This window comes from Nerophis ophidion, linkage group LG12, assembly GCF_033978795.1.
Source record: "Nerophis ophidion isolate RoL-2023_Sa linkage group LG12, RoL_Noph_v1.0, whole genome shotgun sequence".
NCBI lineage: Eukaryota > Metazoa > Chordata > Actinopteri > Syngnathiformes > Syngnathidae > Nerophis > Nerophis ophidion.
This window is the reverse complement of record NC_084622.1, coordinates 16,185,451-16,213,346: the sequence shown is the minus strand read 5'-3', so window position 1 is coordinate 16,213,346 and position 27,896 is coordinate 16,185,451. Positions and strand designations below refer to the sequence as shown.

The following is a 27,896-nucleotide window of genomic DNA, read 5'->3' as shown; positions in this document are numbered from 1 at the left end:
GTCCCGTTCACAGCGGAGCCAGCAGGAAACCATCCCAAGCGGAGGCAGATCAGCAGCGCAGAGATGTCCCCAGCCGATACACAGGCGAGCAGTACATGGCCACCGGATCGGACCGGACTCCCTCCACAAAGGAGAGTGGGACATAGAAGAAAAAGAAAAGAAACGGCAGATCAACTGGTCTAAAAAGGGAGTCTATTTAAAGGCTAGAGCATACAAATGAGTTTTAAGGTGAGACTTAAATGCTTCTACTGAGGTGGCATCTCGAACTGTTACCGGGAGGGCATTCCAGAGTACCGGAGCCCGGAATGAAAACGCTCTATAGCCCGCAGACTTTTTTTGGGCTTAGGGAATTACTAATAAGCCGGAGTCCTTTGAATGCAGATTTCTTGCCGGGACATATGGTACAATACAATCGGCAAGATAGGATGGAGCTAGACCGTGTAGTATTTTATACGTAAGTAGTAAAACCTTAAAGTCACATCTTAAGTGCACAGGAAGCCAGTGCAGGTGAGCCAGTAGAGGCGTAATGTGATCAAACTTTCTTGTTCTTGTCAAAAGTCTAGCAGCCGCATTTTGTACTAACTGTAATCTTTTAATGCTAGACATGGGGGGACCCGAAAATAATACGTTACAGTAATCGAGACGAGACGTAACAAACGCATGGATAATGATCTCAGCGTCTTTAGTGGACAGAATGGAGCGAATTTTAGCGATATTGCGGAGATGAAAGAAGGCCGTTTTAGTAACGCTTTTAATGTGTGCCTCAAAGGAGAGAGTTGGGTCGAAGATAATACCCAGATTCTTTACCGTGTCGCCTTGTTTAATTGTTTGGTTGTCAAATGTTAGAGTTGTATTATTAAATAGAGTTCGGTGTCTAGCAGGACCGATAATCAGCATTTCCGTTTTTTTGGCGTTGAGTTGCAAAAAGTTAGCGGACATCCATTGTTTAATTTCATTAAGACACGCCTCCAGCTGACTACAATCCGGCATGTTGGTCAGCTTTAGGGGCATGTAGAGTTGGGTGTCATCAGCATAACAGTGAAAGCTAACACCGTATTTGCGTATGATGTCACCTAGCGGCAGCATGTAGATGCTGAAGAGTGCAGGGCCAAGGACCGAACCCTGGGGAACTCCACACGTTACCTTAACGTAGTCCGAGGTCACATTGTTATGGGAGACACACTGCATCCTATCAGTAAGATAAGAGTTAAACCAAGACAGGGCTAAGTCGGACATACCAATTTGTGTTTTGATACGTTCTAATAAAATATTATGATCGACAGTATCGAAAGCAGCGCTAAGATCGAGGAGCAGCAACATAGATGACGCATCAGAATCCATCGTTAGCAATAGATCATTAGTCATTTTTGCGAGAGCTGTCTCCGTGGAGTGATTTGCCCTGAAACCGGATTGAAAGGTTTCACATAGATTGTTAGACGCTAAGTGTTCATTTAACTGCTCCGCAACAATTTTTTTGAGGATTTTTGAAATAAAGGGAAGGTGAGACACCGGTCGGTAGTTTACCATGAGGTCAGGATCGAGGTTAGGTCTTTTAAGAAGAGGATGAATAACCGCTTTTTTGAATGCTAGGGGAACAGTGCCCGAGGAAAGTGATAAGTTTGTAATATTTAGCACTGATGGACCTAATAATACAAAGAGCTCCTTGATCAGTTTCCCAGGAAGAGGGTCAAGTAAACATGTTGTTTGTTTTATTCCATTTACACGTTGCAACAATTCCTCTAATGTTATTTCCTCAAAACGAGAGAAACTATTTTGGAGGGCAGTATCCGCCGTATATACAATCGTGTCAGTGTTAATAGAACCCCGTTGTAGCTGGGACGCATTGTCTTTAATCTCCTTTCTAATGACTTCAATTTTCTTACTAAAGAATTGCATAAAGTCATCAGCTGAGTGGGTGGAGCTACTGGAAGGAGTCCCTTGTTGGGTTAGCGATGCTACCGTACTAAACAAAAATTTAGGATCGTTTTTATTATGGTGGATGAGATTTGAGTAATATTTAGCTTTAGCTAAGGTAAGCATGCGTTTATAAGTTATTAAACCATCACTCCATGCTTGATGGTGCACCTCAAGTTTAGTCGTGCGCCATTTGCGTTCCAGCTTTCTGCATAATAATTTCTGAGCTCTAGTTTCTTCTGTAAACCACGGGGTACGCTTTTTTGGAGCCTTTTTTAACTTTAGTGGTGCTATGTTATCAATGGTTTCGCGCAGGGCGTCGTTAAAGTTGTTAGTGAGGTTATCAATAGAGCCCACATACTTTGGGAATGGTGCCATTACCGAGGGCAGTAGGTCAGCAAGAGTTGTCGTTGTGGCCGTATTAATGTTGCGGCTGCTATAGCAGTTATTATTATTATTAGTTTGACGAACATGCGTCTGAACCTCGAATTTTATAAGGTAATGATCGGACAATACTTTAGTGTACGGGAGTATCGTAACTTTGGAAACGGTGATACCCCTGACAAGCACTATGTCTATCGTATTACCGTTGCGATGCGTGGGTTCATTTATTATTTGTGTGAGACCATAGCTATCAATTATAGTCTGGAGCGCTACGCACGGTGGGTCCGATGGGGTATTCATATGGATATTAAAGTCCCCCATTATGATTATATTATCGGCGTGTGTCACTAGATCAGCAACGAACTCTGAGAATTCATTGATAAAGTCCGAATAGGGCCCTGGGGGGCGGTAGATAACAGCCAGGTGTAGAGGGAGCGGTGTGACAGACTTCATAGTAAGCACCTCAAACGATTTATATTTATTATTTATGTTAGGACTAAGGTTAAAGTTTTCGTTGTATATTAGTGCGACCCCCCCACCCCTTTTAAGCGGACGGGCAATATGCGCATGTGTAAAGTTAGGAGGACATGCCTCGTTTAGCGCAAAAAAGTCGTTTGGTTTAAGCCAGGTTTCACTGAGACCGATGACGTTAAGATTGTTGTCTCTGATAATATCATTAACTAACAACGTTTTGGGAGACAATGTGTTTATTATGCCCAGTGCATTCAGTATAATTACGACCATATCTAGGAATTGATACGACGGGAATTTTCCGATTGTTTGATTGTTGCTTTGATAAACTGCACGCATCATAGTTAGCCACCTCAGTAACGGGGATTTTCCGATTGTTTGTTTGTTGCTTTGATAAACTGCACGCATCATAGTTAGCCACCTCGGTAAAACACATGTGCAACTCTGAAACACTCAAAGCAGAAAAAACTTGTTCTAATTTAACTGACTCCTTACCCAGACCAGTAGTCTCGCATCCTTTATTTAAATCCAGCTGCAGGATGGAGGGAAGTGGTGTTCTGTGGGGATTAGCCTTCTGCTTTGTTTTAAGCCCCGCTCGGCATCCGAGTTTCCGATCACACCGCTGGCGTCTGCTCCGTAGACGGCCCCCGCTGCTACTATACTCCGCTGCTTCACAGGCCGCTGGATGTAGCCGCCGAAGTATTCCCATGCTAGTTAGCACGTCGAACAAGCACGCGTCTATCAGTCCAAAACGGCCCGATATGTCCATATCCAGAAGTGTCTGGCGGTCGTACGGGATCACGGAGTGACCACGATGCGAGCCAGCCATGAAGTCTGCAGAACTGTCCGGCATTTCCGCCAAATGTTCCATCTTTAGCAAGAGCTCCGCAGTGTCGCAGCCCGTCCGGGCGCCGCCATCTTGCTCAGCAAATTCAGCAAATATCAGAGATATCAGATTGTAGGTGGGTTTATTTTGTACCCTTCGCGTCCATATTTCACTGTTTGTTGCATTTTTGTTGCGTTTCACTTGATTGAAATATATATCAATCGAAAGCGGATGTGATGTTCATATTTTGTCAATATTCAGTGTTTTATCCTTCATAGAAAAATGTAAAATTCCATAGACGTTTTTTAAGGCGGTCTGTCATAACGTTTTTAGCATTCAATCAGACATTATTGTGAGGTTTTGTATTAATGTTCCTAAAAATAGATATACCGGCCCCCAGATGCATTATTTTCTCTAAACGTGGCCCCCGAGTCAAAAAAATTGCCCAGGCCTGGTCAAGAGGATTATTTGTGGTATGTACATTTTCAGAATGTGCTTGTTCTATTTTGGGCCAAAGTAAATAAAAAAAGAAAACAATTTAAAGTTTTCGTAGTTGTATTTATAAGTTATTATGCCATGATTTTACCCGTCCCGTCCCTGAGCTAAAACAAGTTCGAAACCCCCAATCCGAAGCAATTGAGAGAATATTTTGAAGCCAAGATGATTACGTCCCAGCGGGTTGAAATGTCAGGCGGACCGTGGCATGGTGACCGCCCGCCAACGCAGGCACGAGCCCTTCCAGTAAGCTGCAGCTCCTCCTTGGTCAAAGCTCCAGCAACCTCTGTTTACAGTTCAGTCTTTATTAAAAGGGACAATGCACAGAAACATTAAACTCAAAGACAGATATATTCTGTACCAGATTATAGCTAAATAGCTCATTTCCATCTGCAGTCCCTGGCTACCTAAGTTAAAGGGATACAAAAAATTATGCCATAGCATGTAGTTAAATTAAGAAAAGTCATAAAATGCCCTTTCATGGACACATACTTAATATATAATTCAACCACACCTTGTTTACATCATCACACAAAGACAATACATGCGCTTATTCACAACTGTCATCATCTGTAAAAACAACCATGATTTTAACAGACACACCTCACAGTTTGCAAAGAAAAAATGCTGTCATGGATGAATATAATACACATTAAATTGATCTGTCAAACATAGTGCCCACCTTATTGACCGCGTGAGCAGCTTTGATTGCTCCAAAGCCACTTTTTAAAGGCCTACTGAAACCCACTACTACCGACCAAGCAGTCTGATAGTTTATATATCAATGATTAAATCTTAACACATGCCAATACAACCGGGTTAGTTTACTAAATTGCAATTTCAAATTTCGCGCAGAAATATCCTGCTTAAACGTCTCGGTATGATGACGCGTGCGCGTGACGTCACGGATTGTCGAGGACATTTTGTTCCAGCATCGTTCCCAGCTATTAGCTCATCTGTTTTCATTGCGAAATTCCACAGTATTCTGGACATCTGTGTTCAATGAACAATGGAGACATCAAAGATGAAAGCTGTAGGTGGGAAGCAGTGTATTGCGGACGGCTTTAGCAACACAAACACAGCCGGTGTTTCATTGTTTACGTTCCCGAAAGATGACAGTCAAGCTTTACTATGGAACAGAGCAGTCAAGCAAACACAGCTGGATTGGACCACACACACAAACTACAGTGTATTATGCGGCGATCATTTCGAAAGATCGTGTTTCGAAGAGGGTTCCTTGCGAAGGGCAGAGATGGGCATCTCCACCACCCATCGACTGGTGATGAGGAACGGTGCGGGGCCGACCTTCAGGTTGTACAGGTACAAGCATATAATCTCACTAAAACACTACTAAAACAATAAGCAGTTAAGGGATTTTCCAGAATTATCATAGTAAATGTGTTTAATAACATCTGAATTGCTCCCACTGCCCTCTAGTCTTTATTTTCTTTTTCCTAGTCCTTCACTCTCACTTTCCTCATCCACAAATCTTTCATCCTCGCTCAAATTAATGGGGAAATCGTCGCTTTCTCGGTCCGAATCGCTCTCGCTGCTGGTGGCCATGATTGTAAACAATGTTCAGATGTGAGGAGCTCCACAACCCGTGACGTCACGCGCACATCGTCTGCTACTTCCTGTACAGGCAAGGCTTTTTTATGAGCGACCAAAAGTTGCAAACTTTATCATCGATGTTCTCTACTAAATCCTTTCAGCAAATATATGACAATACCGCGAAATGATCAAGTATGACACATAGAATGGACCTGCTATCCCCGTTTAAATAAGAAAATATAAATTCAGTCGGCCTTTAACAGACACACCTCACAGTTTGCAAAGAAAAAATGCTGTCATGGATAACTATAATACACATTAAATTGATCTGTCAAACATAGTGGCCACCTTATTGACCGTGTGAGCAGCTTTAATTGCTCCAAAGCCACTTTTTTAACTTCCAATTGTGAACGAAGAGTAATCTTCATACCCTTGAACCAGAAGCATGTTGTTGTTGTTGTTGTTGCTGCCGACCTGTGGGGGTGTGTTTCTCTCTGCCTCGCTGACCTACCATATACCCACCCCCCCCACCCCACACACGCCAGAGGAATGAAAGTTATGCATGAAGTCATTCATTCCGCAAAACGAGGGCGGGAACGCTTCTCAATAGCGTTGTTTGTGACCGAGCAGCGAAACTAATGACCCCGAGGGATTAGGTGGCTGTGTTTCTACCGCGTAAACATGCTCTCTTGGTAAGTGGAGCAGTGATGTGGTTGAAGATATTCAATCACAGCCAGGAGCGCACAGAGGCAGGAAGAGAGTTGGCATTGTTGTGATTACAGGCGGAGCGCCAGAGGCTTTTGGAAACGGGCAGGTGTGTCCCGGATACGACCTCTGGCTGCGACTTTGTTGATATTAAATCTGTGAGACTGGGTGTTCTGTTATGACTGTGAGTAAGATGAGGCGGAGCGCCGCTCCCACTTGCTCGACCCCAGCTCTTTTTAAAGTCGGGATGCCTACAAGTTGTATTCTAAAACAACTTATTTTTTTCTTCCATGATGTCTTCATCAGATGAGAACGTGAAGGCTGGCGTCCACCAAGGCCTCCGCTGCACCTTGGGCAGCGCACGCACATGATCACATGACTCTGGACATGGACGCGGTCCTGTCAGACTTTGTTCGGTCCACGGGGGCAGAACCGGGTCTGGCAAGAGACCTGCTGGAAGGTAAGAGACGACTGATAACGACTGACAAGGGGGTGGTCGGTCTACTCCAGGGGCAGAGTTTGGTAGTAACAGTCTACATTTACTCCGTTACATCTACTTGAGTAACTTTTGGGATAAATTGTATCTCTTAGAGTAGTTTTTATGCAACATACATTTACTTTTACTTGAGTATATTTATAGAGAAGAAACGCTACTTTTACTCCGCTCCATTTATCTACATTCAGCTCGCTACTCGCAACTTTTTTTTTTAATCGATCTATTAATGTTTGTTTTGGTTTTTCAAAGTAGGATCTACGCATGCCTGCGTTTCACCAATCACATGCAGTCACTGGTGATGTTGGACCAATCAAACAGAGCCAGGCGGTCACATGACCGTTACGCGTAAAACCCGACTCAAACAAGTTGAAAATCTTATTGGGGTGTTACCATTTAGTGGTCAGATATACTGTACTGTGAAATCTACTAATGCAAGTTTCAATCAATCAAAAGTGTAAAGGAAAAAAGACACTTTTTATATCAACCGTGCTTCCCATCAAAAGCCTAAAGACAGATCGCACATTTCCTGTCGTCACAATAAAAGTGCCGCTCCATCTCGCCAGCGCCAACAAATTAAGAGTCTCCGAAAGCCAGCGCCAACAAGCTGGCAAGTTACAGAGTTTGCCGCCAATGTATTTCTTGTAAAGTGTATAAAAACGAATATGGAAGCTGGACAAATAAGTACCATTATTTAATATTTATTATTGTTTTAGTTGCTTAAGAGATATTCCTGGCTCTGAATTTGCTTGTTGCTATTTTTTATGTTTTCGTGCATTATTTGTTGCCATCCATCCATCCATTTTCTACCGCTTATTCCCTTTTGGGGTCGCGGGGGGCGCTGGCGCCTATCTCAGCTACAATCGGGCGGAAGGCGGGGTACACCCTGGACAAGTCGCCACCTCATCGCATTATTTGTTGCCGTAATCAGGTTACTCATCAGTTACTCAGTACTTGAGTAGTTTTTTCACAACATACTTTTTACTTTTACTCAAGTAATGAATTGGGTGACTACTCCTTACTTTTACTTGAGTAATAAATCTCTAAAGTAACAGTACTCTCACATTGAGTACAATTTCTGGCTACTCTACCCACCACTGTCCCGGGGTCACCAACCTTTTGGAAACCAAGAGCTACTTCTTGGGTACTGATTCATGCGAAGGGCTACCAGTTTGATACACACTTAAATAAATTGCCAGAAATAGCCAATTTGCTCAATTTACCTTTAATAAATAAATCTATATATATATAAAAAAAATGGGTATTTCTGTCCGTCATTCCGTCGTACATTTTTTTTTCCTTTTACGGAAGATTTTTTGTAGAGAATAAATGATGAAAAAAACACTTAATTGAACGGTTTAAAAGAGGAGAAAAAAGGAAGAAAATGAAAATTACATTTTGAAACATTTTATCTTCAATTTCGACTCTTTAAAATTCAAAATTCAACCGAAAAAGAGAAGAGAAAAACTAGCTAATTCGAATGTTTTTGAAAAAATTTAAAAAATAATTTATGGAACATCATTAGTAATTTTTCCTGATTAAGATTCATTTTAGAATTTTGATGACACGTTTAAAATTGGTTAAAATCCAATCTTCATTTTGTTAGAATATATAACAAATTGGATCAAGCTATATTTCTAACAAAGACAAATCATTATTTCTTCTAGATTTTCCAGAACACAAATTTTTAAAGGAATTCAAAAGGCTTTGAAATAAGATTTAAATTTGATTCTAATGATTTTCTAGATTTGCCGGAATCATTTTTTTAAATTGTAATCATAATAAGTTTGAAGAAATATTTCACAAATATTCTTCGTCAAAAAAACAGAAGCTAAAATAAAGAATTAAATCTAAATGTATTTATTATTCTTTATAATAAAAAAAATAAATTTACTTGAACATTGATTTAAATTGTCAGGAAAGAAGAGGAAGGAATTTATAAGGTAAAAAGGCATACGAAATGTGTCCAAAAATCCTAAAATCATTTTTAAGGTTGTATTTTGTCTCCAAAATTGTCTTTCTGAAACTTATAAGAAGCAAAGTAAAAAAATAAATGAATTTATTTAAACAAGTGAAGACCAAGTCTTTAAAATATTTTCTTGGATTTTCAAATTCTATTTGAGTTTTGTCTCTCTTAGAATTAAAATGTCGAGTAAAGCGAGACCAGCTTGCTAGTAAATAAATAGAATAAAACAAATAGAGGCAGCTTACTGGTAAGTCCTGCTATTTGAGCTATTTTTAGAACAGGCCAGCGGGCGACTCATCTGGTCCTTATGGGCGACCTGGTGCCCGCGGGCACCGCGTTGGTGACCCCTGGTCTACTCCCTAATGTGGGCTGGGTTCTGAGATTAGGAGTTGGGAGAGGAAATGAGGTGGAAAAAGGGAGCAGAAAGGAGACAAAAGGAAGGGAGGGTAAAGACAGGGGATCTCACAACAGAGGGCCGGACCGCTGATTTAGAAGCTGCGGTGATGTTTTTACGAGAACTCTCCCAAGAGACGGCTTTGTGTGCGTTCAGTGGGTCGCATTGAGGAGCCTGGCGCTGCTGGCGTGCGAGCTTAACTCACTTAGCCACATTGGACACCACAAAACACTGGAGTGCAAAAGTTCACATGCCGACAGAAATATGGGGCATGGTTAGTGAGATCGGCGCCAGTGTCCTGAGTAAACAGAAATTCAAAAGTGAAGTTCAGATCAGGTGTAGTATGCTCTGGACAGAGACAAATATAGTATTTGTTTCTTCTGTGGATGAGTATTTGCTGATTAATAATATAGTTACAAGAAATTGAACAGTGGACATAGAATGTAGGTTTTGAACGCAATCTAAAGTCATGACTGAAAAAGTGAGTGTTGAGAATCAAAAGCAAGTTGTCAAATAATACATCCATCCATCCATCTTCGTCCGCTTATCCGAGGGTGGGTTGCGGGGGTAGCAGCCTAAGCAGGGAAGCCCAGACTTCCCCCTCCCCAGCCACTTTGTCCAGCTCCTCCCAGGGGATCCCGTGGCGTTCCCAGGCCAGCCGGGAGACATAGTCTTCCCAACGTGTCCTAGGTCTTCCCCGTGGACTCCTACCAGTTGGATGTGCCCTAGACACCTCCCGAGGGAGGCGTTCGGGTGGCATCCTGACCAGATGCCCGAACCACCTCATCTGGCTCCTCTCCATGTGGAGGAGCAGCGACTTTACTTTGAGCTCCTCCCGGATGACAGAGCTTCTCAACCTATCTCTAAGGGAGAGACTCGCCACCCGGTAGAGGAAACTCATTTGGGCCGTGTGTACCCGTGATCTTGTCCTTTTTGGTCATAACCCAAAGCTCTTGACCATAGGTGAGAATAAGAACGTAGATCGACCGATAAATTGAGAGCTTTGCCTTCCGGCTCAGCTCCTTCTTCAACAAAACAGTTCGATAAAGCGTCCGCATAACTGAAGACGCCGCACTGATCCGCCTGTCGATTTTACGGTCCACTCTTCCCTCACTCCGAGGTACTTGAACTCCTCCACCTGGGGAAAAGTTTCCTCCCCAACCCGGAGATGGCACTCCACCCTTTTCCGGGCGAAAAAATGCCGGTTATCATCCCGGTTGCCGCACACTCGGCTGCAAACCGATCTAATCCTGCATCCACCAAACCGGAACCACTCAATGCCTTGACTGCGCCTAGAAATTCTGTCCATAAAAGTTATAAACAGAATCGGTGACAAAGGACAGTCTTGGCGGAGTCCAATCCTCACTGGAAACGTGTCCGATATACTGCCACCAATGCGGACCAAGCTCTGACACTGATCATACAGGGAACGGACTAACACAATCAGACAGTCCGATACCCCATACTTTCCGAGCACTCCCCACAGGACTTCCCAAGGGACACGGTCGAATGCCTTCTCCAAGTCCACAAAGCACATGTAGACTGGTTGGGCACACTCCCATGCACCCTCAAGGACCCTGCCGAGAGTATAGAGCTGGTCCACAGTTCTTGTCAGAACGCAACAACTCCTAATGCAGATTTTAGAAAAAGGCACTGCTTACCTTGATGTTGGCCAAGTGAGTCTGTCCGTAAGTTTGCAAGAGCAGTCCAATTTTCAGCGTGTCATCCCGGACGAGCGCCCAAATTGTTGCGTTCTGACCCGTTCTTCCTTCGGTCAACGCCCCCAGGTTCTTTTATGACACATAAGCTGGTTTTAAATCAATCAGAGAAAGAGGTTGCTCATTTTGATATTTTATAACCAAAGCGCTTTGGGAGATCAATCTAGATACAACATTTCAAAGGCACGGTCCAAATTGATCTAATGCTAAAATGGCAGTTTCTCCCTCCTCACTCACTCTCACCCGCCCCTCTTCTTCTCCTCCCTACCTCGGACAGTTGAGATAACAGATTTGTTATGGCTTCATTCTGACATTCCAAATTCAAGGTCTATGAAAAAGGCTCACACTTTAGCTGTTCTAAAATCTGACTAGGAAATAAAAAGACAACCAAATCCAACAGATGAAAACCACACTGTTCCTCCTGAATCCGAGGTTCAACTATCCAACATAGGCTCCTCTCCAGTACACCTGAATAAGCCTTACCGGGAAGGCTGAGGAGTGTGATCCCACGATAGTTGGAACACAGTACTTGAACAAGGCTCCGAGGTACTTGAACTCCTCCACGTGGATCAGGGTCTCCTCCCCAACCCCGAGATGGCCCTCCACCCTTTTCCGGGCGAGAACCATGGACTGTCAAATAATACATTTTGTTTTAATTCATTTCTGCACCTTTAAAGACTTATCGCTCCAAACCTAGTGGACAAAATATGAGTTTGTCCCAAAACATTATTTCTCTGTATTCTGAATTTACCCACACTGAGTTACTTTAGGACCAGTGCTTTGATGATTCACTTCAAGACTTCCAAATATTCTTTACTGGAAATTGTTCGATTGTCTAATGATTGCATGAGCAGTGACTAAAAAGTGACCAATCACATTCAGATGGTGCAAGAGGGCTCAACCTGTGCACCCCAATGGAGTTGTGCTACTGAGCATAATAAACACAAGGGAGACAGGGGCCAAGCAGAACCATGAATCATGCTCATATGTCGCTAATGGATGTGGGCAACCGTCTCCGCTTGGGATGGTCTCATGCTGGCCCTACTATAAACTGGACTCTCACTATTATGTTTGATCCACTATGGACTGGACTCTCACTATTATGTTAGATCCAATATGGACTGGACTGTCACTATTATGTTAGATGCACTATGGACTTTGCTGTCACTATTATGTTAGATCCACTATGGACTGGACTCTCACACTATTATGTTATTTCCACTATGGACTGGACTCTCACTATTATGTTAGATCCACTATGGACTGGACTTTCACTATTATGTTAGATCCACTATGGACTGGACTCTCACTATTATGTTTGATCAACTATGGACTGGACTTTCACTATTATGTTTGATCAACTATGGACTGGACTCTCACTATTATATTATTTCCACTATGGACTGGACTCTCACTATTATGTTAGATCCACTATGGACTGGACTCACTCTATTATGTTTGATCCACTATGGACTGGACTCTCACTATTATGTTAGATCCACTAGGGACTGGACTTTCACTATTATGTTACATCCACAATGGACTGGACTCTCATTATTATGTTAGATCCACTATGGACTGGACTCTCACTATTATGTTTGATCAACTATGGACTGGACTCTCAATATTATGTTTGATCAACTACGGACTGGACTTTCACAATATTATGTTAGATCCACTATGGACTGGACTCTCACTATTATGTTTGATCCACTATGGATTGGACTCTCACTATTATGTTAGATCCACTATGGACTGCACTCTCACTATTATGTTAGATCCACTATGGACTGGACTCTCACTATTATGTTAGATCCACTATGGACTGGACTCTCACACTTTTATGTTGGATCCACTATGGACTGGACTCTCACTATTATGTTAGATCCACTATGGACTGGACTCTCACTATTATGTTATTTCCACTATGGATTGGACTCTCACTATTATGCTAGAGCCACAATGGACTGGACTTTCACTATTATGTTAGGTCCACTATGGACCCAGACTTTCACTATTATGTTAGATCCACTATGGACTGGACTGTCACTATTATTTTATTTCCACTATGGACTGGTCTCTCACTATTATGTTTTTTCCACTATGGACTGGACTCTCACTATTATGTTAGATCCACTATGGACTGGACTTTCACTATTATGTTAGGTCCACTATGGACTGGACTTTCACTATTATGTTATTTCCACTATGGACTGGACTCTCACTATTATGTTATTTCCACTATGGACTGGACTCTCACTATTATGTTAGATCCACTATGAACTTCACTCTCACTATTATGTTAAATCCACTATGGACTGGACTCTCACTATTATGTTAGATCCACTATGGACTGGACTCTCACTATTATGTTATTTCCACTACGGACTGGACTCCCACTATTATGTTATTTCCACTATGGACTGGACTCTCACTATTATGTTATTTCCACTATGGACTGGACTCTTACTATTATGTTAGATCCACTATGAACTGCACTCTCACTATTATGTTAGATCCACTATGGACTGGACTCTCACTATTATGATAGATCCACTATGGACTGGACTCCCACTATTATGTTGGATCCACTATGGACTGGACTTTCACTATTATGTTAGATCCACTATGGATTGGACTCTCACTATTATGCTAGATCCACTATGGACTGGACTCTCAAACTTTTATTTTAGATCCACTATGGACTGGACTCTCACGATTATGTTAGATCCACTATGGACTGGACTTTCACTATTATGTTAGGTCCACTATGGACTGGACTTTCACTATTATGTTAGATCCACTATGGACTGGACCCTCACTATTTTGTTAGATCCACTATGGACTGGACTGTCACTATTATGTTATTTCCACTATGGACTAGACTCACACTATTATGTTATTTCCACTATGGACTAGACTCACACTATTATGTTATTTCCACTATGGACTGGACTCTCACTATTATGCTAGATCCACAATGGACTGGACTTTCGCTATTATGTTAGGTCCACTATGGACCCGGACTTTCACTATTATGTTAGATCCACTGTGGACTGGACTATCACTATTATGTTATTTCCACTATGGACTGGACTCTCACTATTATGTTATTTCCACTATGGACTGGACTCTCACTATTATGTTAGATCCCCTATGGACTGGACTTTCACTATTATGTTAGGTCCACTATGGACTGTACTCTCACTATTATGTTATTTCAACTATGGACTGAACTCTCACTATTATGTTATTTCCACTATGGACTGGACTTTCACTATTATGTTAGATCCACAACGGACTGGACTTTCACTATTATGTTAGATCCACTAAGGACTGGACTCTCACTATTATGTTAGATCCACAATGGACTGGACTTTCGCTATTATGTTAGGTCCACTATGGACTGGACTTTCACTATTATGTTATGTCTACTATGGACTGGACTCTCACTATTATGTTAGATCCACTATGGACTGGACCCGCACTATTATGTTATTTCCAATATGGACTGGACTCTCACTATTATGTTAGATCCACTATGGACTGGACTGTAACTATTATGTTATTTCCACTATGGACTGGACTCTCACTATTATGTTATTTCCACTATGGACTGGACTCTCACTATTATGTTAGATCCACTATGTTCTGGACTTCCACTATTATGTTTGATCCACTATGGACTGGACTCTCAATATTATGTTGGATCCACTATGGACAGGACTCTCACTATTATGTTACATCCACTATGAACTGCACTCTCACTATTATGTTAGATCCACTATGGACTGGACTCTCACTATTATGTTAGATCCACTATGGACTGGATTTTCACTATTATGTTAGATCCACTATGAATTGGACTTTCACTATTATGTTAGACCCACTATGGACTGGACTCTCACACTTTTATGTTAGATCCACTATGGACTGGACTCTCACTATTATGTTGGATCCACTATGGACTGGACTCACACTATTTTGTTAGGTCCACTATGGACCCGGACTTTCACTATTATGTTAGATCCACTATGGACTGGACTGTCTCTATTATGTTATTTCCACTATGGACTGGACTCTCACTATTATTTTATTTCCACTATGGACTGGACTCTCACTATTATGTTAGATCCACTATGGACTGGACTTTCACTATTTTGTTAGGTCCACTATGGACTGGACTCTCACTATTATGTTATTTCAACTATGGACTGGACTCTCACTATTATGTTATTTCCACTATGGACTGGACTCTCACTATTATGTTAGATCCACAATGGACTGGACTTTCACTATAATGCTAGGTCCACTATGGACTGGACTTTCACTATTATGTTAGATCCACTAAGGACTGCACTCTCACTATTATGTTAAGTCCACTATGGACCCGGACTTTCACTATTATGTTGGATCCACTATGGACTGGACTGTCACTATTATGTTATTTCCACTATGGACTGGACTCTCACTATTATTTTATTTCCACTATGGACTGGACTCTCACTATTATGTTAGATCCACTAAGGACTGGACTTTCACTATTATGTTAGGTCCACTATGGACTGGACTGTCACTATTATGTTATTTCAACTATGGACTGGACTCTCACTATTATGTTATTTCCACTATGGACTGGACTCTCACTATTATGTTAGATCCACAATGGACTGGACTTTCACTATTATGTTAGGTCCACTATGGACTGGACTTTCACTATTATGTTGGATCCACTATGGACTGCACTCTCACTATTATGTTAGATCCACTAAGTACTGCACTCTCACTATTATGTTAGATCCACAATGGACTGGACTTTCACTATTATGTTTAGTCCACTATGGATTGGACTTTCACTATTATGTTAGATCCACTATTGACTGGACTCTCACTATTATGTTAGACCCACTATGTACTGGACTGTCACTATTATGTTATTCCCACTATGGACTGGACTCTCACTATTATGTTAGATCCACTATGGACTGGGCTTTCACTATTATGTTAGATCCACTATGGACTGGACTTTCACTATTATGTTAGATCCACTATGGACTGGACTTTCACTATTATGTTTCATCCACTATGGACTGGACTGTCACTATTATGTTATTTCCACTATGGACTGGACTCTCACTATTATGTTATTTCCACTATGGACTGGACTCTCACTATTATGTTTGATCAACTATGGACTGGACTCTCACTATTATGTTAGATCCACTATGGACTGGACTTCCACTATTATGTTTGATCCACTATGGACTGGACTCTCAATATTATGTTAGATCCACTATGGACAGGACTTTCACTATTATGTTACATCCACTATGAACTGCACTCTCACTATTACGTTAGATCCACTATGGACTGGACTCTCACTATTATGTTAGATCCACTATGGACTGGACTCTCACTATTATGTTAGATCCATTATGGACTGGACTTTCACTATTATGTTAGATCCACTATGGATTGGACTCTCACTATTATGTTAGATCCACTATGGACTGGACTCTCACTATTATGTTAGATCCACTGTGGACTGGACTTTCACTATTATGTTAGGTCCACTATGGACTGGACTTTCACTATTATGTTAGATCCACTATGGACTGGACTCTCACTATTATGTTAGATCCACTATGGACTGGACTCTCACTATTATGTTAGATCCACTGTGGACTGGACTTTCACTATTATGTTAGATCCACTATGGACTGGACTGTCACTGTTATGTTTGATCCACTATGGACTGGACTCTCACTATTATGTTATTTCCACTATGGACTGGACTTTCAGTATTATGTTGGATCCACTAGGGACTGGACTCTCACTATTATGTTGGATCCACTATGAACTGGACTCTCACTATTATGTTTGATCAACTATGGATTGGACCTTCACAATATTATATTAGATCCACTATGGACTGGACTCTCACTATTATGTTAGATCCACTATGGACCGGACTCTCACTATTATGTTTGATCAACTATGGACTGGACTTTCACAATATTATGTTAGATCCACCATGGACTGGACTTTCACAATATTATGTTAGATCCACCATGGACTGGACTCTCACTATTATGTTTGATCCACTATGGACTGGACTTTTACAATATTACGTTAGACCCATTCGACGTCCATTGCTTTCGGTCTCCCCTAGAGAGGGGGAAGTTGCCCACATTTACGGTCCTCTCCAAGGTTTCTCATAGTCATTCACATTAACCTCCCACTGGGGTGAGTTTTTCCTTGCCCTTATGTGGGCTTTTTTCCGCGGATGTCGTTGTGGCTTGTGCAGCCCTTTGAGACACTCGTGATGTAGGGCTATATAAATAAACATTGATTGATTGATAATAACCTGTCAGCTCTTCTTTTTGCTGACGACAACCATTTGAAACGCAGCAGAGAACCGTCTTCATCGGAAGCTCGCGGCACGGATGCGATGAGGGAGTGTGCATTAGCGGCCCCGCTGCAGGGTTTTGATCACCTCTGAGAGACGCTCACTAAATCTCTTTGCATCGATTGGCTGGAGAGACGGCAATCAGCAGTTCCAAGTCTCATGTTCAGTTTAGCGAAGAAGCATCACGTCTCGTCAGGAGGAAATAGCCCAACTTCCTGCTCGTAGGCGTCCATTAGGGGCCCGACATACATGGTCAGGTTACAAGCCCCTGATAGGCCCATTCTTTTTCAATGTTTTCAGTTGCAAGCGTTATAGAAGCAGATTATTCTTTCATTATCAGAAGCATCGGTATTTTTTTGCTATCATACTCTTTTAAAGGCCTACTGAAACCCACTACTACCGACCACACAGTCTGATAGTTAATATATCAATGATGAAATATTAACATTGCAACACATGCCAATATGGCCTTTTTACTTTACTAAATTGCAATTTTAAGTTTCGCGTGAAGTATCCTGTTGAAAACGTTGCGGTATGATGACACGTGTGCGTGACGTCACGGATTGTAGCGGACATTTCGTTCCATCCCCGATCCCAGCTATAAGTCGTCTGCTTTAATCGCATAATTACACAGTATTCTGGACATCCGTGTTGCTGAATCTTTTGCAATTTGTTCAATTAATAATGGAGACGTCAAAGAAGAAAGCTGTAGGTAGGAAGCGGTGTATTGCAGCCACCTTTAACAACACAAACACAGCTGGTGTTTCCTTGTTTACATTCCCAAAAGATGACGGTGAAGCTTTACTGTGGAACAGAGCGGTCAAGCGAACATGGTTCCCTACCACATGTCAACCGGCAGAAAATGGTGGTAATAAGTCGGCTCTTACCGTAGACATGAGCGGAGAGCTTGCGTCGTTCCTCGTGCACCTGTCAAAGAGGCAGCTGCGGACTCTCTTGCCTCCTCCGACCGGCCGCCCCCGAACGTGGGATGCTTCCACCGTGGAGGAGGGGTTGAAAAAAAAAAATCTCAGCCCGGCCCCAACGGCTGCCTTCGCTTCGCCTCGTCGAGAAACGTGGCTTCCCTAAGAGACACTGGCGTTCACCCCCTCCGACTTTCAGGTACGACCATATAATCTCACTAAAACACTAGTAACACAATAAGCAGATAAGGGATTTTCCAGAATTATCCTAGTAAATATGTCTAATAATATCTGAATCTTTCCCACTGCCCTCGTCTTCTTTTTTCTTTTCTAGTCCTTCACTCTCACTTTCCTCATCCACGAATCTTTCATCCTCGCTCAAATTAATGGGGAAATCATCGCTTTCTCGGTCCGAATCGCTCTCGCTGCTGGTGGCCATGATTGTAAACAATGTTCAGATGTGAGGAGCTCCACAACCCGTGACGTCACGCGCACATCGTCTGCTACTTCCAATACAGGCAAGGCTTTTTTATTAGCGACCAAAAGTCGCAAACTTTATCCTGGATGTTCTCTACTAAATTCTTTCAGCAAAAATATGGCAATATTGCGAAACGATCAAGTATGACACATAGAATGGACCTGCTATCCCCGTTTATATAAGAACATCTCCTTTCAGTAGGCCTTTAAGCTGTGCAGACTGGGCGTTAGGAGCTTTCTCTCCAAATAAAAATGCCTGCTTCCTTCCACAAAGGACTCCATGAGAGTGATAAGAGAGAGGCCAAACGGAGCCAAGATCCTGACAGTTAAACAATGCGCTGACCACTTATGCTCTTTTATCTGAAGCCAAGTCAGATGATCGTCGCATTACGTCGATATTTTGATTTAAATTTGACCACTTTTGAGTTTTATCAACACTATTAATAATGATGGATTATATTTATATAGCGCTTTTCTACACATTCACAGCATTTTACAGTGAAAACTGAGAACTCTTCATTCATTCACTCAACATTAACACTTTAATGGTGGTAAGCTACATTGGTAGCGAAAGCTGCCTTGGGGTCGACTGACGGAAATTCATCCATCCATCCATTTTCTACTGCTTATTCCCTTTTGGTGTCACGGTGGGCGCCGGCGTCTATCTCAGCTACAATCGGGCGGAAGGCGTTGTACACCCTGGACAAGTCGACACCTCATCGCAGGGCCGGAAATTCATCCATCCATCAATCCATTTTCCACTGCCTGCCCCTTTTAGGGGTCATGTGGGGGGCTAGAGCCTATCTCAGCTGCATTCAGGCGGTAGGCGGGGTACACCCTGGACAAGTGGCCACCTCATCACAGGGCCAACACAGACAGACAGACAACATTCACACTCACCTTCATACACTAGGGACCGTTTAGTGTTGCCAATCAGTGCATGTCTTTGGAAGTGGGAGGGGCCTATCCCCAGGTGCATGTCTTTGGAGGTGGGAGGGGCCTATCCCCAGGTGCATGTCTTTGGAGGTGGGAGGGGCCTATCCCCAGGTGCATGTCTTTGGAAGCCTGAGTACCGGGAAGAACATGCAAACTCCACACAGAGAGATCCTGAGCTCCGGATCGAACCCAGGACCTTCGTATTGTGAGGCAGACTCACTAACCCCTCTACAACCGTGCTGCCCACTGACGAAAACATGTTTTTGTTTTTTTTATTTGTTTACAAATGAAGTTTTCTTTTAGATTTCAATACCAGGTTTCTGCTCTCAGTAGCACCTCCAACATAGCAGTGTTTATTATTGTTTACAGCAAACTGCTGCCAGCAATTGTCATCTTGCCACAGCTTTTTGAATCGCTGAAAAATCAGTTTTACTGATAATTGATTGTAATTTCTTGAGACCGGATGGTGTTTTGCTTCATCATCATTATTGTGTGACCCCCGCAGGTAAAAACTGGGACCTCAGTGCTGCTCTGAATGATTATGAGGAGCTCAGGCAGGTCCACACTGCCAACCTACCGCAGGTCTTCAACGAGGGCCGTTATTACAAACAGCCGGAGGCGCGTGACACACCAACCCCTGTCAGCAAGATCGACAGGCCGTGTGTGCAGAAGCAGGACGACAATGCACAAGGTGGGCGAACCTATTGCATCCATTTTGTTGGATTCACTTTGAAAAATAACTACAAACCCCGTTTCCATATGAGTTGGGGAATTGTGTTGGATGTAAATATAAACGGAATACAATGATTTGCAAATCATTTTCAACCCATATTCAGTTGAATATGCTACAAAGACAACATAATTGATGTTCAAAATTTTGTTGCAAAAATTCATTAACTTTAGAATTTGATGCCAGCAACACATGACAGAGAAGTTGGGAAAGGTGGCAATAAATACTGATAAAGTTGAGGAATGCTCATCAAACACTTATTTGGAACATCCCACAGGTGTGCAGGCTAATTGGGAACAGGTGGGTGCCATGATTGGGTATAAAAAACAGCTTCCCAAAAAATGCTCAGTCTTTCACAAGAAAGGATGGGGCGAGGTACACCCCTTTGTCCACAACTGCGTGAGCAAATAGTCAAACAGTTTAAGAACAACGTTTCTCAAAGTGCAATTGCAAGAAATTTAGGGATTTCAACATCTACGGTCCATATCCTCAATAGGTTCAGAGAATCTGGAGAAATCACGTAAGCGGCATGGCCGGAAACCAACATTGAATGACCGTGACCGTCGATCCCTCAGACCGCACTGTATCAAAAACCGACATCAATCTCTAAAGGATATCACCACATGGGCTCAGGAACACTTCAGAAAACCACTATCACTAAATACAGTTTGTCGCTACATCTGTAAGTGCAAGTTAAAGGTCTACTATGCAAAGCAAAAGCCATTTATCAACAACATCCAGAAACGCCGCCGGCTTCTCTGGGCCCGAGATCATCTAAGATGGACCAAAGCAAAGTGGAAAAGTGTTCTGTGGTCTGACGAGTCCACATTTCAAATTGTTTTCGGAAATATTCAACATTGTGTCATCCGGACCAAAGGGGAAGCGAACTATCCAGACTGTTATCGACGCAAAGTTCAGAAGCCAGCATCTGTGATGGTATGGGGGTGCATTAGTGCCCAAGGCATGGGTAACTTACACATCTGTGAAGGCACCATTAATGCTGAAAGGTACATACAGGTTTTGGAACAATATATGCTGCCATCTAAGCGCCGTGTTTTTCATGGACGCCCCTGCTTATTTCAGCAAGACGGCGTGGCGCAGTGGAAGAGTGGCTGTGCGCAACCCGAGCGTCCCTGGTTCAATTCCCACCTAGTACCAACCTCGTCACGTCCGTTGTGTCCTGAGCAAGACACTTCACCCTTGCTCCTGATGGGTGCTGGTTGGCGCCTTGCATGGCAGCTCCCTCCATCAGTGTGTGAATGTGTGTGTGAATGGGTAAATGTGGAAGTAGTGTCAAAGCGCTTTGAGTACCTTGAAGGTAGAAAAGCGCTATACAAGTACAACCCATTTATCATTTATTTATTTAATGCCAAGCCACATTCAGCCCGTGTTACAACAGCGTTGTTTCTTAAAAAAAAAAGAGTGCGGGTACTTTCCTGGCCCGCCTGCAGTCCAGACCTGTCTCCCATGGAAAATGTGTGGCGCATTATGACAGCGGAGACTCCGGGCTGTTGAACGACTGAAGCTCTACATAAAACAAGAATGGGAAATAGTTCCACTTTCAAAGCTTCAATAATTAGTTTCCTCAGTTCCCAAACGTTTATTGAGTGTTGTTAAAAGAAAAGGTGATGTAACACAGTGGTGAACATGCCCTTTCCCAACTACTCTGGCATGTGTTGCAGCCATGAAATTCTAAGTTAATTATTATTTGCAAAAAAAATAAAGTTTATGAGAACATCAAATATGTTGTTTTTGTAGAATATTCAACTGAATATGGGTTGAAAATTATTTGCAAATCATTGTATTCCGTTTATATTTACATCGAACACAATTTCACAACTCATATGGAAACAGGGTTTGTACAATACAATCTAATAGAACGAATTGGAACACAACCACTAGCCTAGAACACGGTCTCCACTATTGACCCCACTTGTTTCCCCTCCATCCATTCACATCTGTCTCAATGTTCCTCTCCAGAGAAGCGTCTGTCCCGGGGGATCTCCCACGCCAGCTCCGCCATTGTCTCCCTGGCGAGGCTGCAGGTGGCCAACGAGTGTACCAACGAGCAGTTCCCTCTCGAGATGCCCATCTACACATTCCAGCTGCCGGACCTCAGCGTGTACAGCGAGGACTTCAGGACCTTCATAGAGAGAGACCTGATCGAGCAGTCCACCATGATGGCCCTGGAGCAGGCCGGTCAGTTTCATTACACTCGTTTGGACGGAACGTTGTACTTTGAATCTGCAAAGTCTGCAATTCAGGTGGGGCAAAGGGTGGGAGTTCAGTTTGGGAATAACACAAACCCTGTTTCCATATGAGTTGGGAAATTGTGTTAGATGTAAATATAAACAGAATACAATGATTTGCAAATCCTTTTCAACCCATATTCAGTTGAATATGCTACAAAGACAACATATTTGATGTTCAAACTCATAAACTTTTTTTTTTTGCAAATAATAATTAACTTAGACTTTCATGGCTGCAAGACGTTCCAAAGTAGTTGGGAAAGGGCATGTTCACCACTGTGTTACATCATCTTTTCTTTTAACAACACTCAATAAATGTTTGGGAACTGAGAAAACTAATTGTTGAAGCGTTGTCTTGCTGAAATAAGCAGGGACGTCCATGAAAAACACGGCGCTTAGATGGCAGCATATGTTGCTCCAAAACCTGTATGTACCTTTCAGCATTAATGGTGCCTTCACAGTTGTGTAAGTTACCCATGCCTTGGGCACTAATGCACCCCCATACCATCACAGATGCTGGCTTTTGAACTTTGCGTAGATAACAGTCTGGATGGTTCGCTTCCCCTTTGGTCCGGATGACACAATGTCGAATATTTCCAAAAACAATTTGAAATGTAGACTCGTCAGACCACAGAACACTTTTCCACTTTGCATCAGTCCATCTTAGATGATCTCGGGCACAGAGAAGCTGGCGGCGTTTCTGGATGTTGTTGATAAATGGCTTTTGCTTTGCATACTAGAGCTTTAACATGCACTTACAGATGCAGCGACGAGCTGTATTTAGTGACAGTGGTTTTCCGAAGTGTTCCTGAGCCCATGTGGTGATATCCTTTAGAGATTGATGTCGGTTTTTGATACAGTGCCAACTGAGGGATAGAAGGTCACGGTCATTCAATGTTGGTTTCGGGCCATGCCGCTTACGTGGAGTGATTTCTCCAGATCCTCTGAACCTTTTGATGATATTATGGACCGTAGATGTTGAAATCCCTAAATGTCTTGCAATTGCACTTTGAGAAATGTTGTTCTTAAACTGTTTGACTATTTGCTCACGCAGTTGTGGACAAAGGGGTGTACCTCGCCCCATCCTTTCTTGTGAAAGACTGAGCATTTTTTGGGAAGCTGTTTTTATACCCAATCATGGCACCCACCTGTTCCCAATTAGCCTGCACACCTGTGGGATGTTCCAAATAAGTGTTTGATGAACATTCCTCAACTTTATCAGTATTTATTGACACCTTTCCCAACTTCTTTGTCACGTATTGCTGGCATCAAATTCTAAAGTTAATGATTATTTGCAACAAAAAAAATGTTTATCAGTTTGAACATCAACTATGTTGTCTTTGTAGCATATTCAACTGAATATGGGTTGAAAATGATTTGCAAATCATTGTATTCCGTTTATATTTACATCTAACACAATTTCCCAACTCATACTGAAAAGGGGTTTGTACCAAGACATCTGGACAAAGCCACTTCTTCGGGATCCCCAAGGATTCACCTTCTGGCTCTAGCTTTGAACTCGACGGGAAACCAGCAAGTTAAGTTTCCCATCCCTCCAGTTCTGTCTATTGGAACCTCGCAACTGGGAGAAAAACATATTAATTGTAGTTAATATATTGATCTATGTGCTAATTATAATGTTCCAAATTATTTTCGGCAAACAAATTCCAATCAATCAAGACGGGCTCAAGAAATCGGTCTTTGAGATGTCAAAATTGAAAAACAATTAGGACCCCGTTAATGGATAAAAATGCAAGTCACCAATGTTATTGATTGCTTAGCCCATCTGTGCACTCTTAGATAAATGATTCATTAATTTCAGCTGGAAGGAGGGAGGCTGACTACTAGTGACTAGGGATGATGTTCGAAACTGCTTCTCCCCTGTTGTTCCATAAGAAAACAACCAATTCTATGGACTCAAATCCATTTTTGAGAACCGGTTCCCGTTATCGAGGCCACTATAGTAAAGAAAAAGAGTTGGTTCTTTATTCGAATCCTTGGGAACGAATCCCGTCTTTACAGGAAATGCCCTGTGGGACATCGCAGGAAATGAAGTGGCTCAGTCATTAGGCGGAAGATACAGAAAGCAGCAAAATTAACGGACCGGAAAAAAACGCCTCTTCATTTTACAAAAAAAATACGACGAAGAAACAATAAGAAGATTCGATAATGGGCTCGAACTCGATAATTTCTTATCAAACCTCATCCCTACTTGGGACTATGCAAGGCTGAGGGTTGTCAAGACCCCTTCCGTCCACTGAGGGCAACAGGCTGAGGGTGATGTCACCCCGTCTAAAGAATATTATAATATTTAGCATGACAAAAAATTATTTCGCACCATCAAGCAAAGTGAGATTAAATATTTGGCAGTTTTTTCAAAGGCTATCAGGGCTCGAAAGTAACCACGGCAAAAGCTGCGACCGCAGACTTGCGGTAATGCCCTAAAAATGTACCAACATCAACTTTTTACTTGTTAATGAACGAGGGATGTAACAGTAAATGGTATAATGATCATTCGTGATGAAAGTCCCGACAGTTAGTAGCAGAGGTGGGACCAAGTTATTGTTTTGCAAGTCTTAGAGGGGAACATTATCACAATTTCAAAAGGGTTAAAAACAATAAAAATCAGTTCCCAGTGGCTTGTTGTATTTTTTGAAGTTTTTTTCTAAATTTTACCGGTCTCGGAATATCTCTAAATAAAGCTTTAAAGTGCCTTATTTTCGCTCTCCGCGAAGACACTGGCCATTTCCCTGTGACGTCATACAGTGCTGCCAATGTAAACAAACAATGGGAATACCACAGCAAGATATAGCGACATTAGCTCGGATTCAAACTCGGATTTCAGCGACTTAAGCGATTCAAAAGATTACGCATGCATTGAAAAAGATGGTTAGAGTATGAAAGTACTGAAGAAGAAACTGAAGCTATTGAGCGAATTCATAGTCATAGCATGGCCGAATGGCTGCGTTAGCATCGCGGGTAAAATGTGCGGACCAAACGATCAGGACTTTCGCATCTTGTGACACTGGAGCAACTTAAATCCGTCGATTGGTAAGTGTTTTTTTCGCATTAAATGTGGGTGGAAGGAAACGTAATATAGTTGCAAATGCATCTACAGGTTATCCATACATCTCTGTGCCTTGTCTGCTTTAGCACCTCCGGTAAATAGCATGTTAGCATCGATTAGCGTAGCATGTTAGCATCGATTAGCTGGCAGTCAACATCAACAAAACTCACCTTTGTGATTTCGTTGACTATCGTTGCAAATGCATCTGCAGGTTATCCATGCATCTCTGTACCATGTCTGCTCTAGCACCGCCGGTAAATAGCATGTTAGCATCGATTAGCGTAGCATGTTAGCATCGATTAGCTGGCAGTCAACATCAACAAAACTCACCTTTCTGATTTCGTTGACTATCTTTGCAAATGCATCTGCAGGTTATCCATACATCTCTGTGCCATGTCTGCCTTAGCATTGCCGGTAAAATGTGGAGACACTCTGGTACATTCAATGGGGGTCTGGAGGCAGACACTTTCGCATCTTCGGGCCAGTGGTGCAACTTGAATCCCTCCCTGTTTTTGTTGTTACACCCTCCGACAACACACCGACGAGGCATGATGTCTCCAAGGTTCCAAAAAATAGTCAAAAAAACGGAAAATAACAGAGCTGAGACCCAGTGTTTGTCATGTGTTGAAAATGAAAATGGCGGGTGTGTTACTTCGGCGACGTCACATTCTGACGTCATCCCCTCCAGAGCGATAAACAGAAAGGCGTTTAATTCGCCAAAATATACCCATTTAAAGTTCGGAAATCGGTTAAAAAAATAAATGGTCTTTTTTCTGCACCATCAAGGTATATATTGACGCTTACATAGGTCTGGTGATAATGTTCCCCTTTAAGTAAGTCTCAAGTCTTTGCCCTCAAGTCCCTCAAGTAATGACAAAAAGCTGACAAGTTGATTTTAATAATGAATGAAAACATCTGTATATATATATATATATATATATATATATATATATATATATATATATATATATATATATATATATGTATGTATGTATGTAAATCTATATATATATACACGTGTGTGTGTGTGTATATATATATATACACATACACATATATATATTTATATATATGTATAAATGTATGTGTATATGTATGTATATAAATGTTTATGTATATATACATATATGTGTATATACGTATATATATATAAATGTTTGTGTATATATACATATATATGTGTGTATATATATATATATACATAGAAATGCATATATGTGTGTGTGTGTGTGTGTGTGTGTGTGTGTGTGTGTGTATGTATATATATATATATATATATATATATATATGCTTTGGAGCCCATACCTTAAAATAAATTAATATTGCCATGGTGCCCTAAAACATGAGCCTTCCTTTAAGGCAACACTTGCTTTGACCTTAAAAAAAATGTAATTCAAGGTCTCAGCTACAATAGATTATTTACATGCTGAATAAATATCATGGCCTTGGACTAAGCAACACATTGTGCATTATGTATAGTACTTATACAAATTTTGACATTTACTACTGCCATGACATACTGTTCTAACAGATATTTGGTCAGAGAAACCATATTACTGCAGATTGTTTCACCACATAGTAGTAAACTCCAACTCTACTTCTGCATTAAGCTCTATTTAAGCAAAAACAATTGAATTTCTCCATACCAGGTCATCCAACTTTGAGCTTTCAGCATGTGTGTTCCTTCTCCTTGAAGAAGTGCTTTTTTTTGCACGTTCAGTGTTATATAATATTTAGTATGTCATGTGTTTTTGCAGGTCGTCTGAACTGGTGGTCCACCATGTGCACCAGCTGTAAGAAACTGCTTCCTTTGGCCACCACTGGAGATGGAAACTGCCTCCTTCATGCTGCTTCTTTAGGTTGGCATCCAGACTATATTTGACTTGAATTCAACTGGAAGAACTGCAACTTACAACTGCAAACAGCGTGTGCAATCTATAAAATAGCGTGTACTATTAGTGGGTGTGCAATTTACTAAGACTGCGTGTGCATTTAAATGAGGATTTTGCGTGTACCATCACCGCAGAGACACTCATTTACTGAACATTCATGTTTTCATGCTCCTACTTTGGGCGTTTTACTGTTTTTAAACATGCAGGAAAGATGCACCACTTTTATGAGCATTTTAGAAGCAGTGTGTCATTGATTCTACAATCAGAATCAGACATACTTTATTAATCCCCGAGGGGAA

General features: G+C 41.8%; 1 protein-coding gene across 1 annotated transcript in view; it reads left to right on the top strand.

The window, feature by feature from the left end:
- The window catches only part of otud7a (OTU deubiquitinase 7A), a 132,653-nt gene that overhangs the window by 43,641 nt on the left and 61,116 nt on the right, over nucleotides 1-27,896 (top strand). The window contains exons 3-6 of the mRNA XM_061916938.1: nucleotides 6,653-6,806; nucleotides 20,165-20,350; nucleotides 22,370-22,588; nucleotides 27,463-27,564. Coding sequence (XP_061772922.1) covers nucleotides 6,722-6,806; nucleotides 20,165-20,350; nucleotides 22,370-22,588; nucleotides 27,463-27,564 — 592 coding nt within the window. The 5' untranslated portion in view covers nucleotides 6,653-6,721. The remainder of the gene's footprint in view (nucleotides 1-6,652; nucleotides 6,807-20,164; nucleotides 20,351-22,369; nucleotides 22,589-27,462; nucleotides 27,565-27,896) is intronic.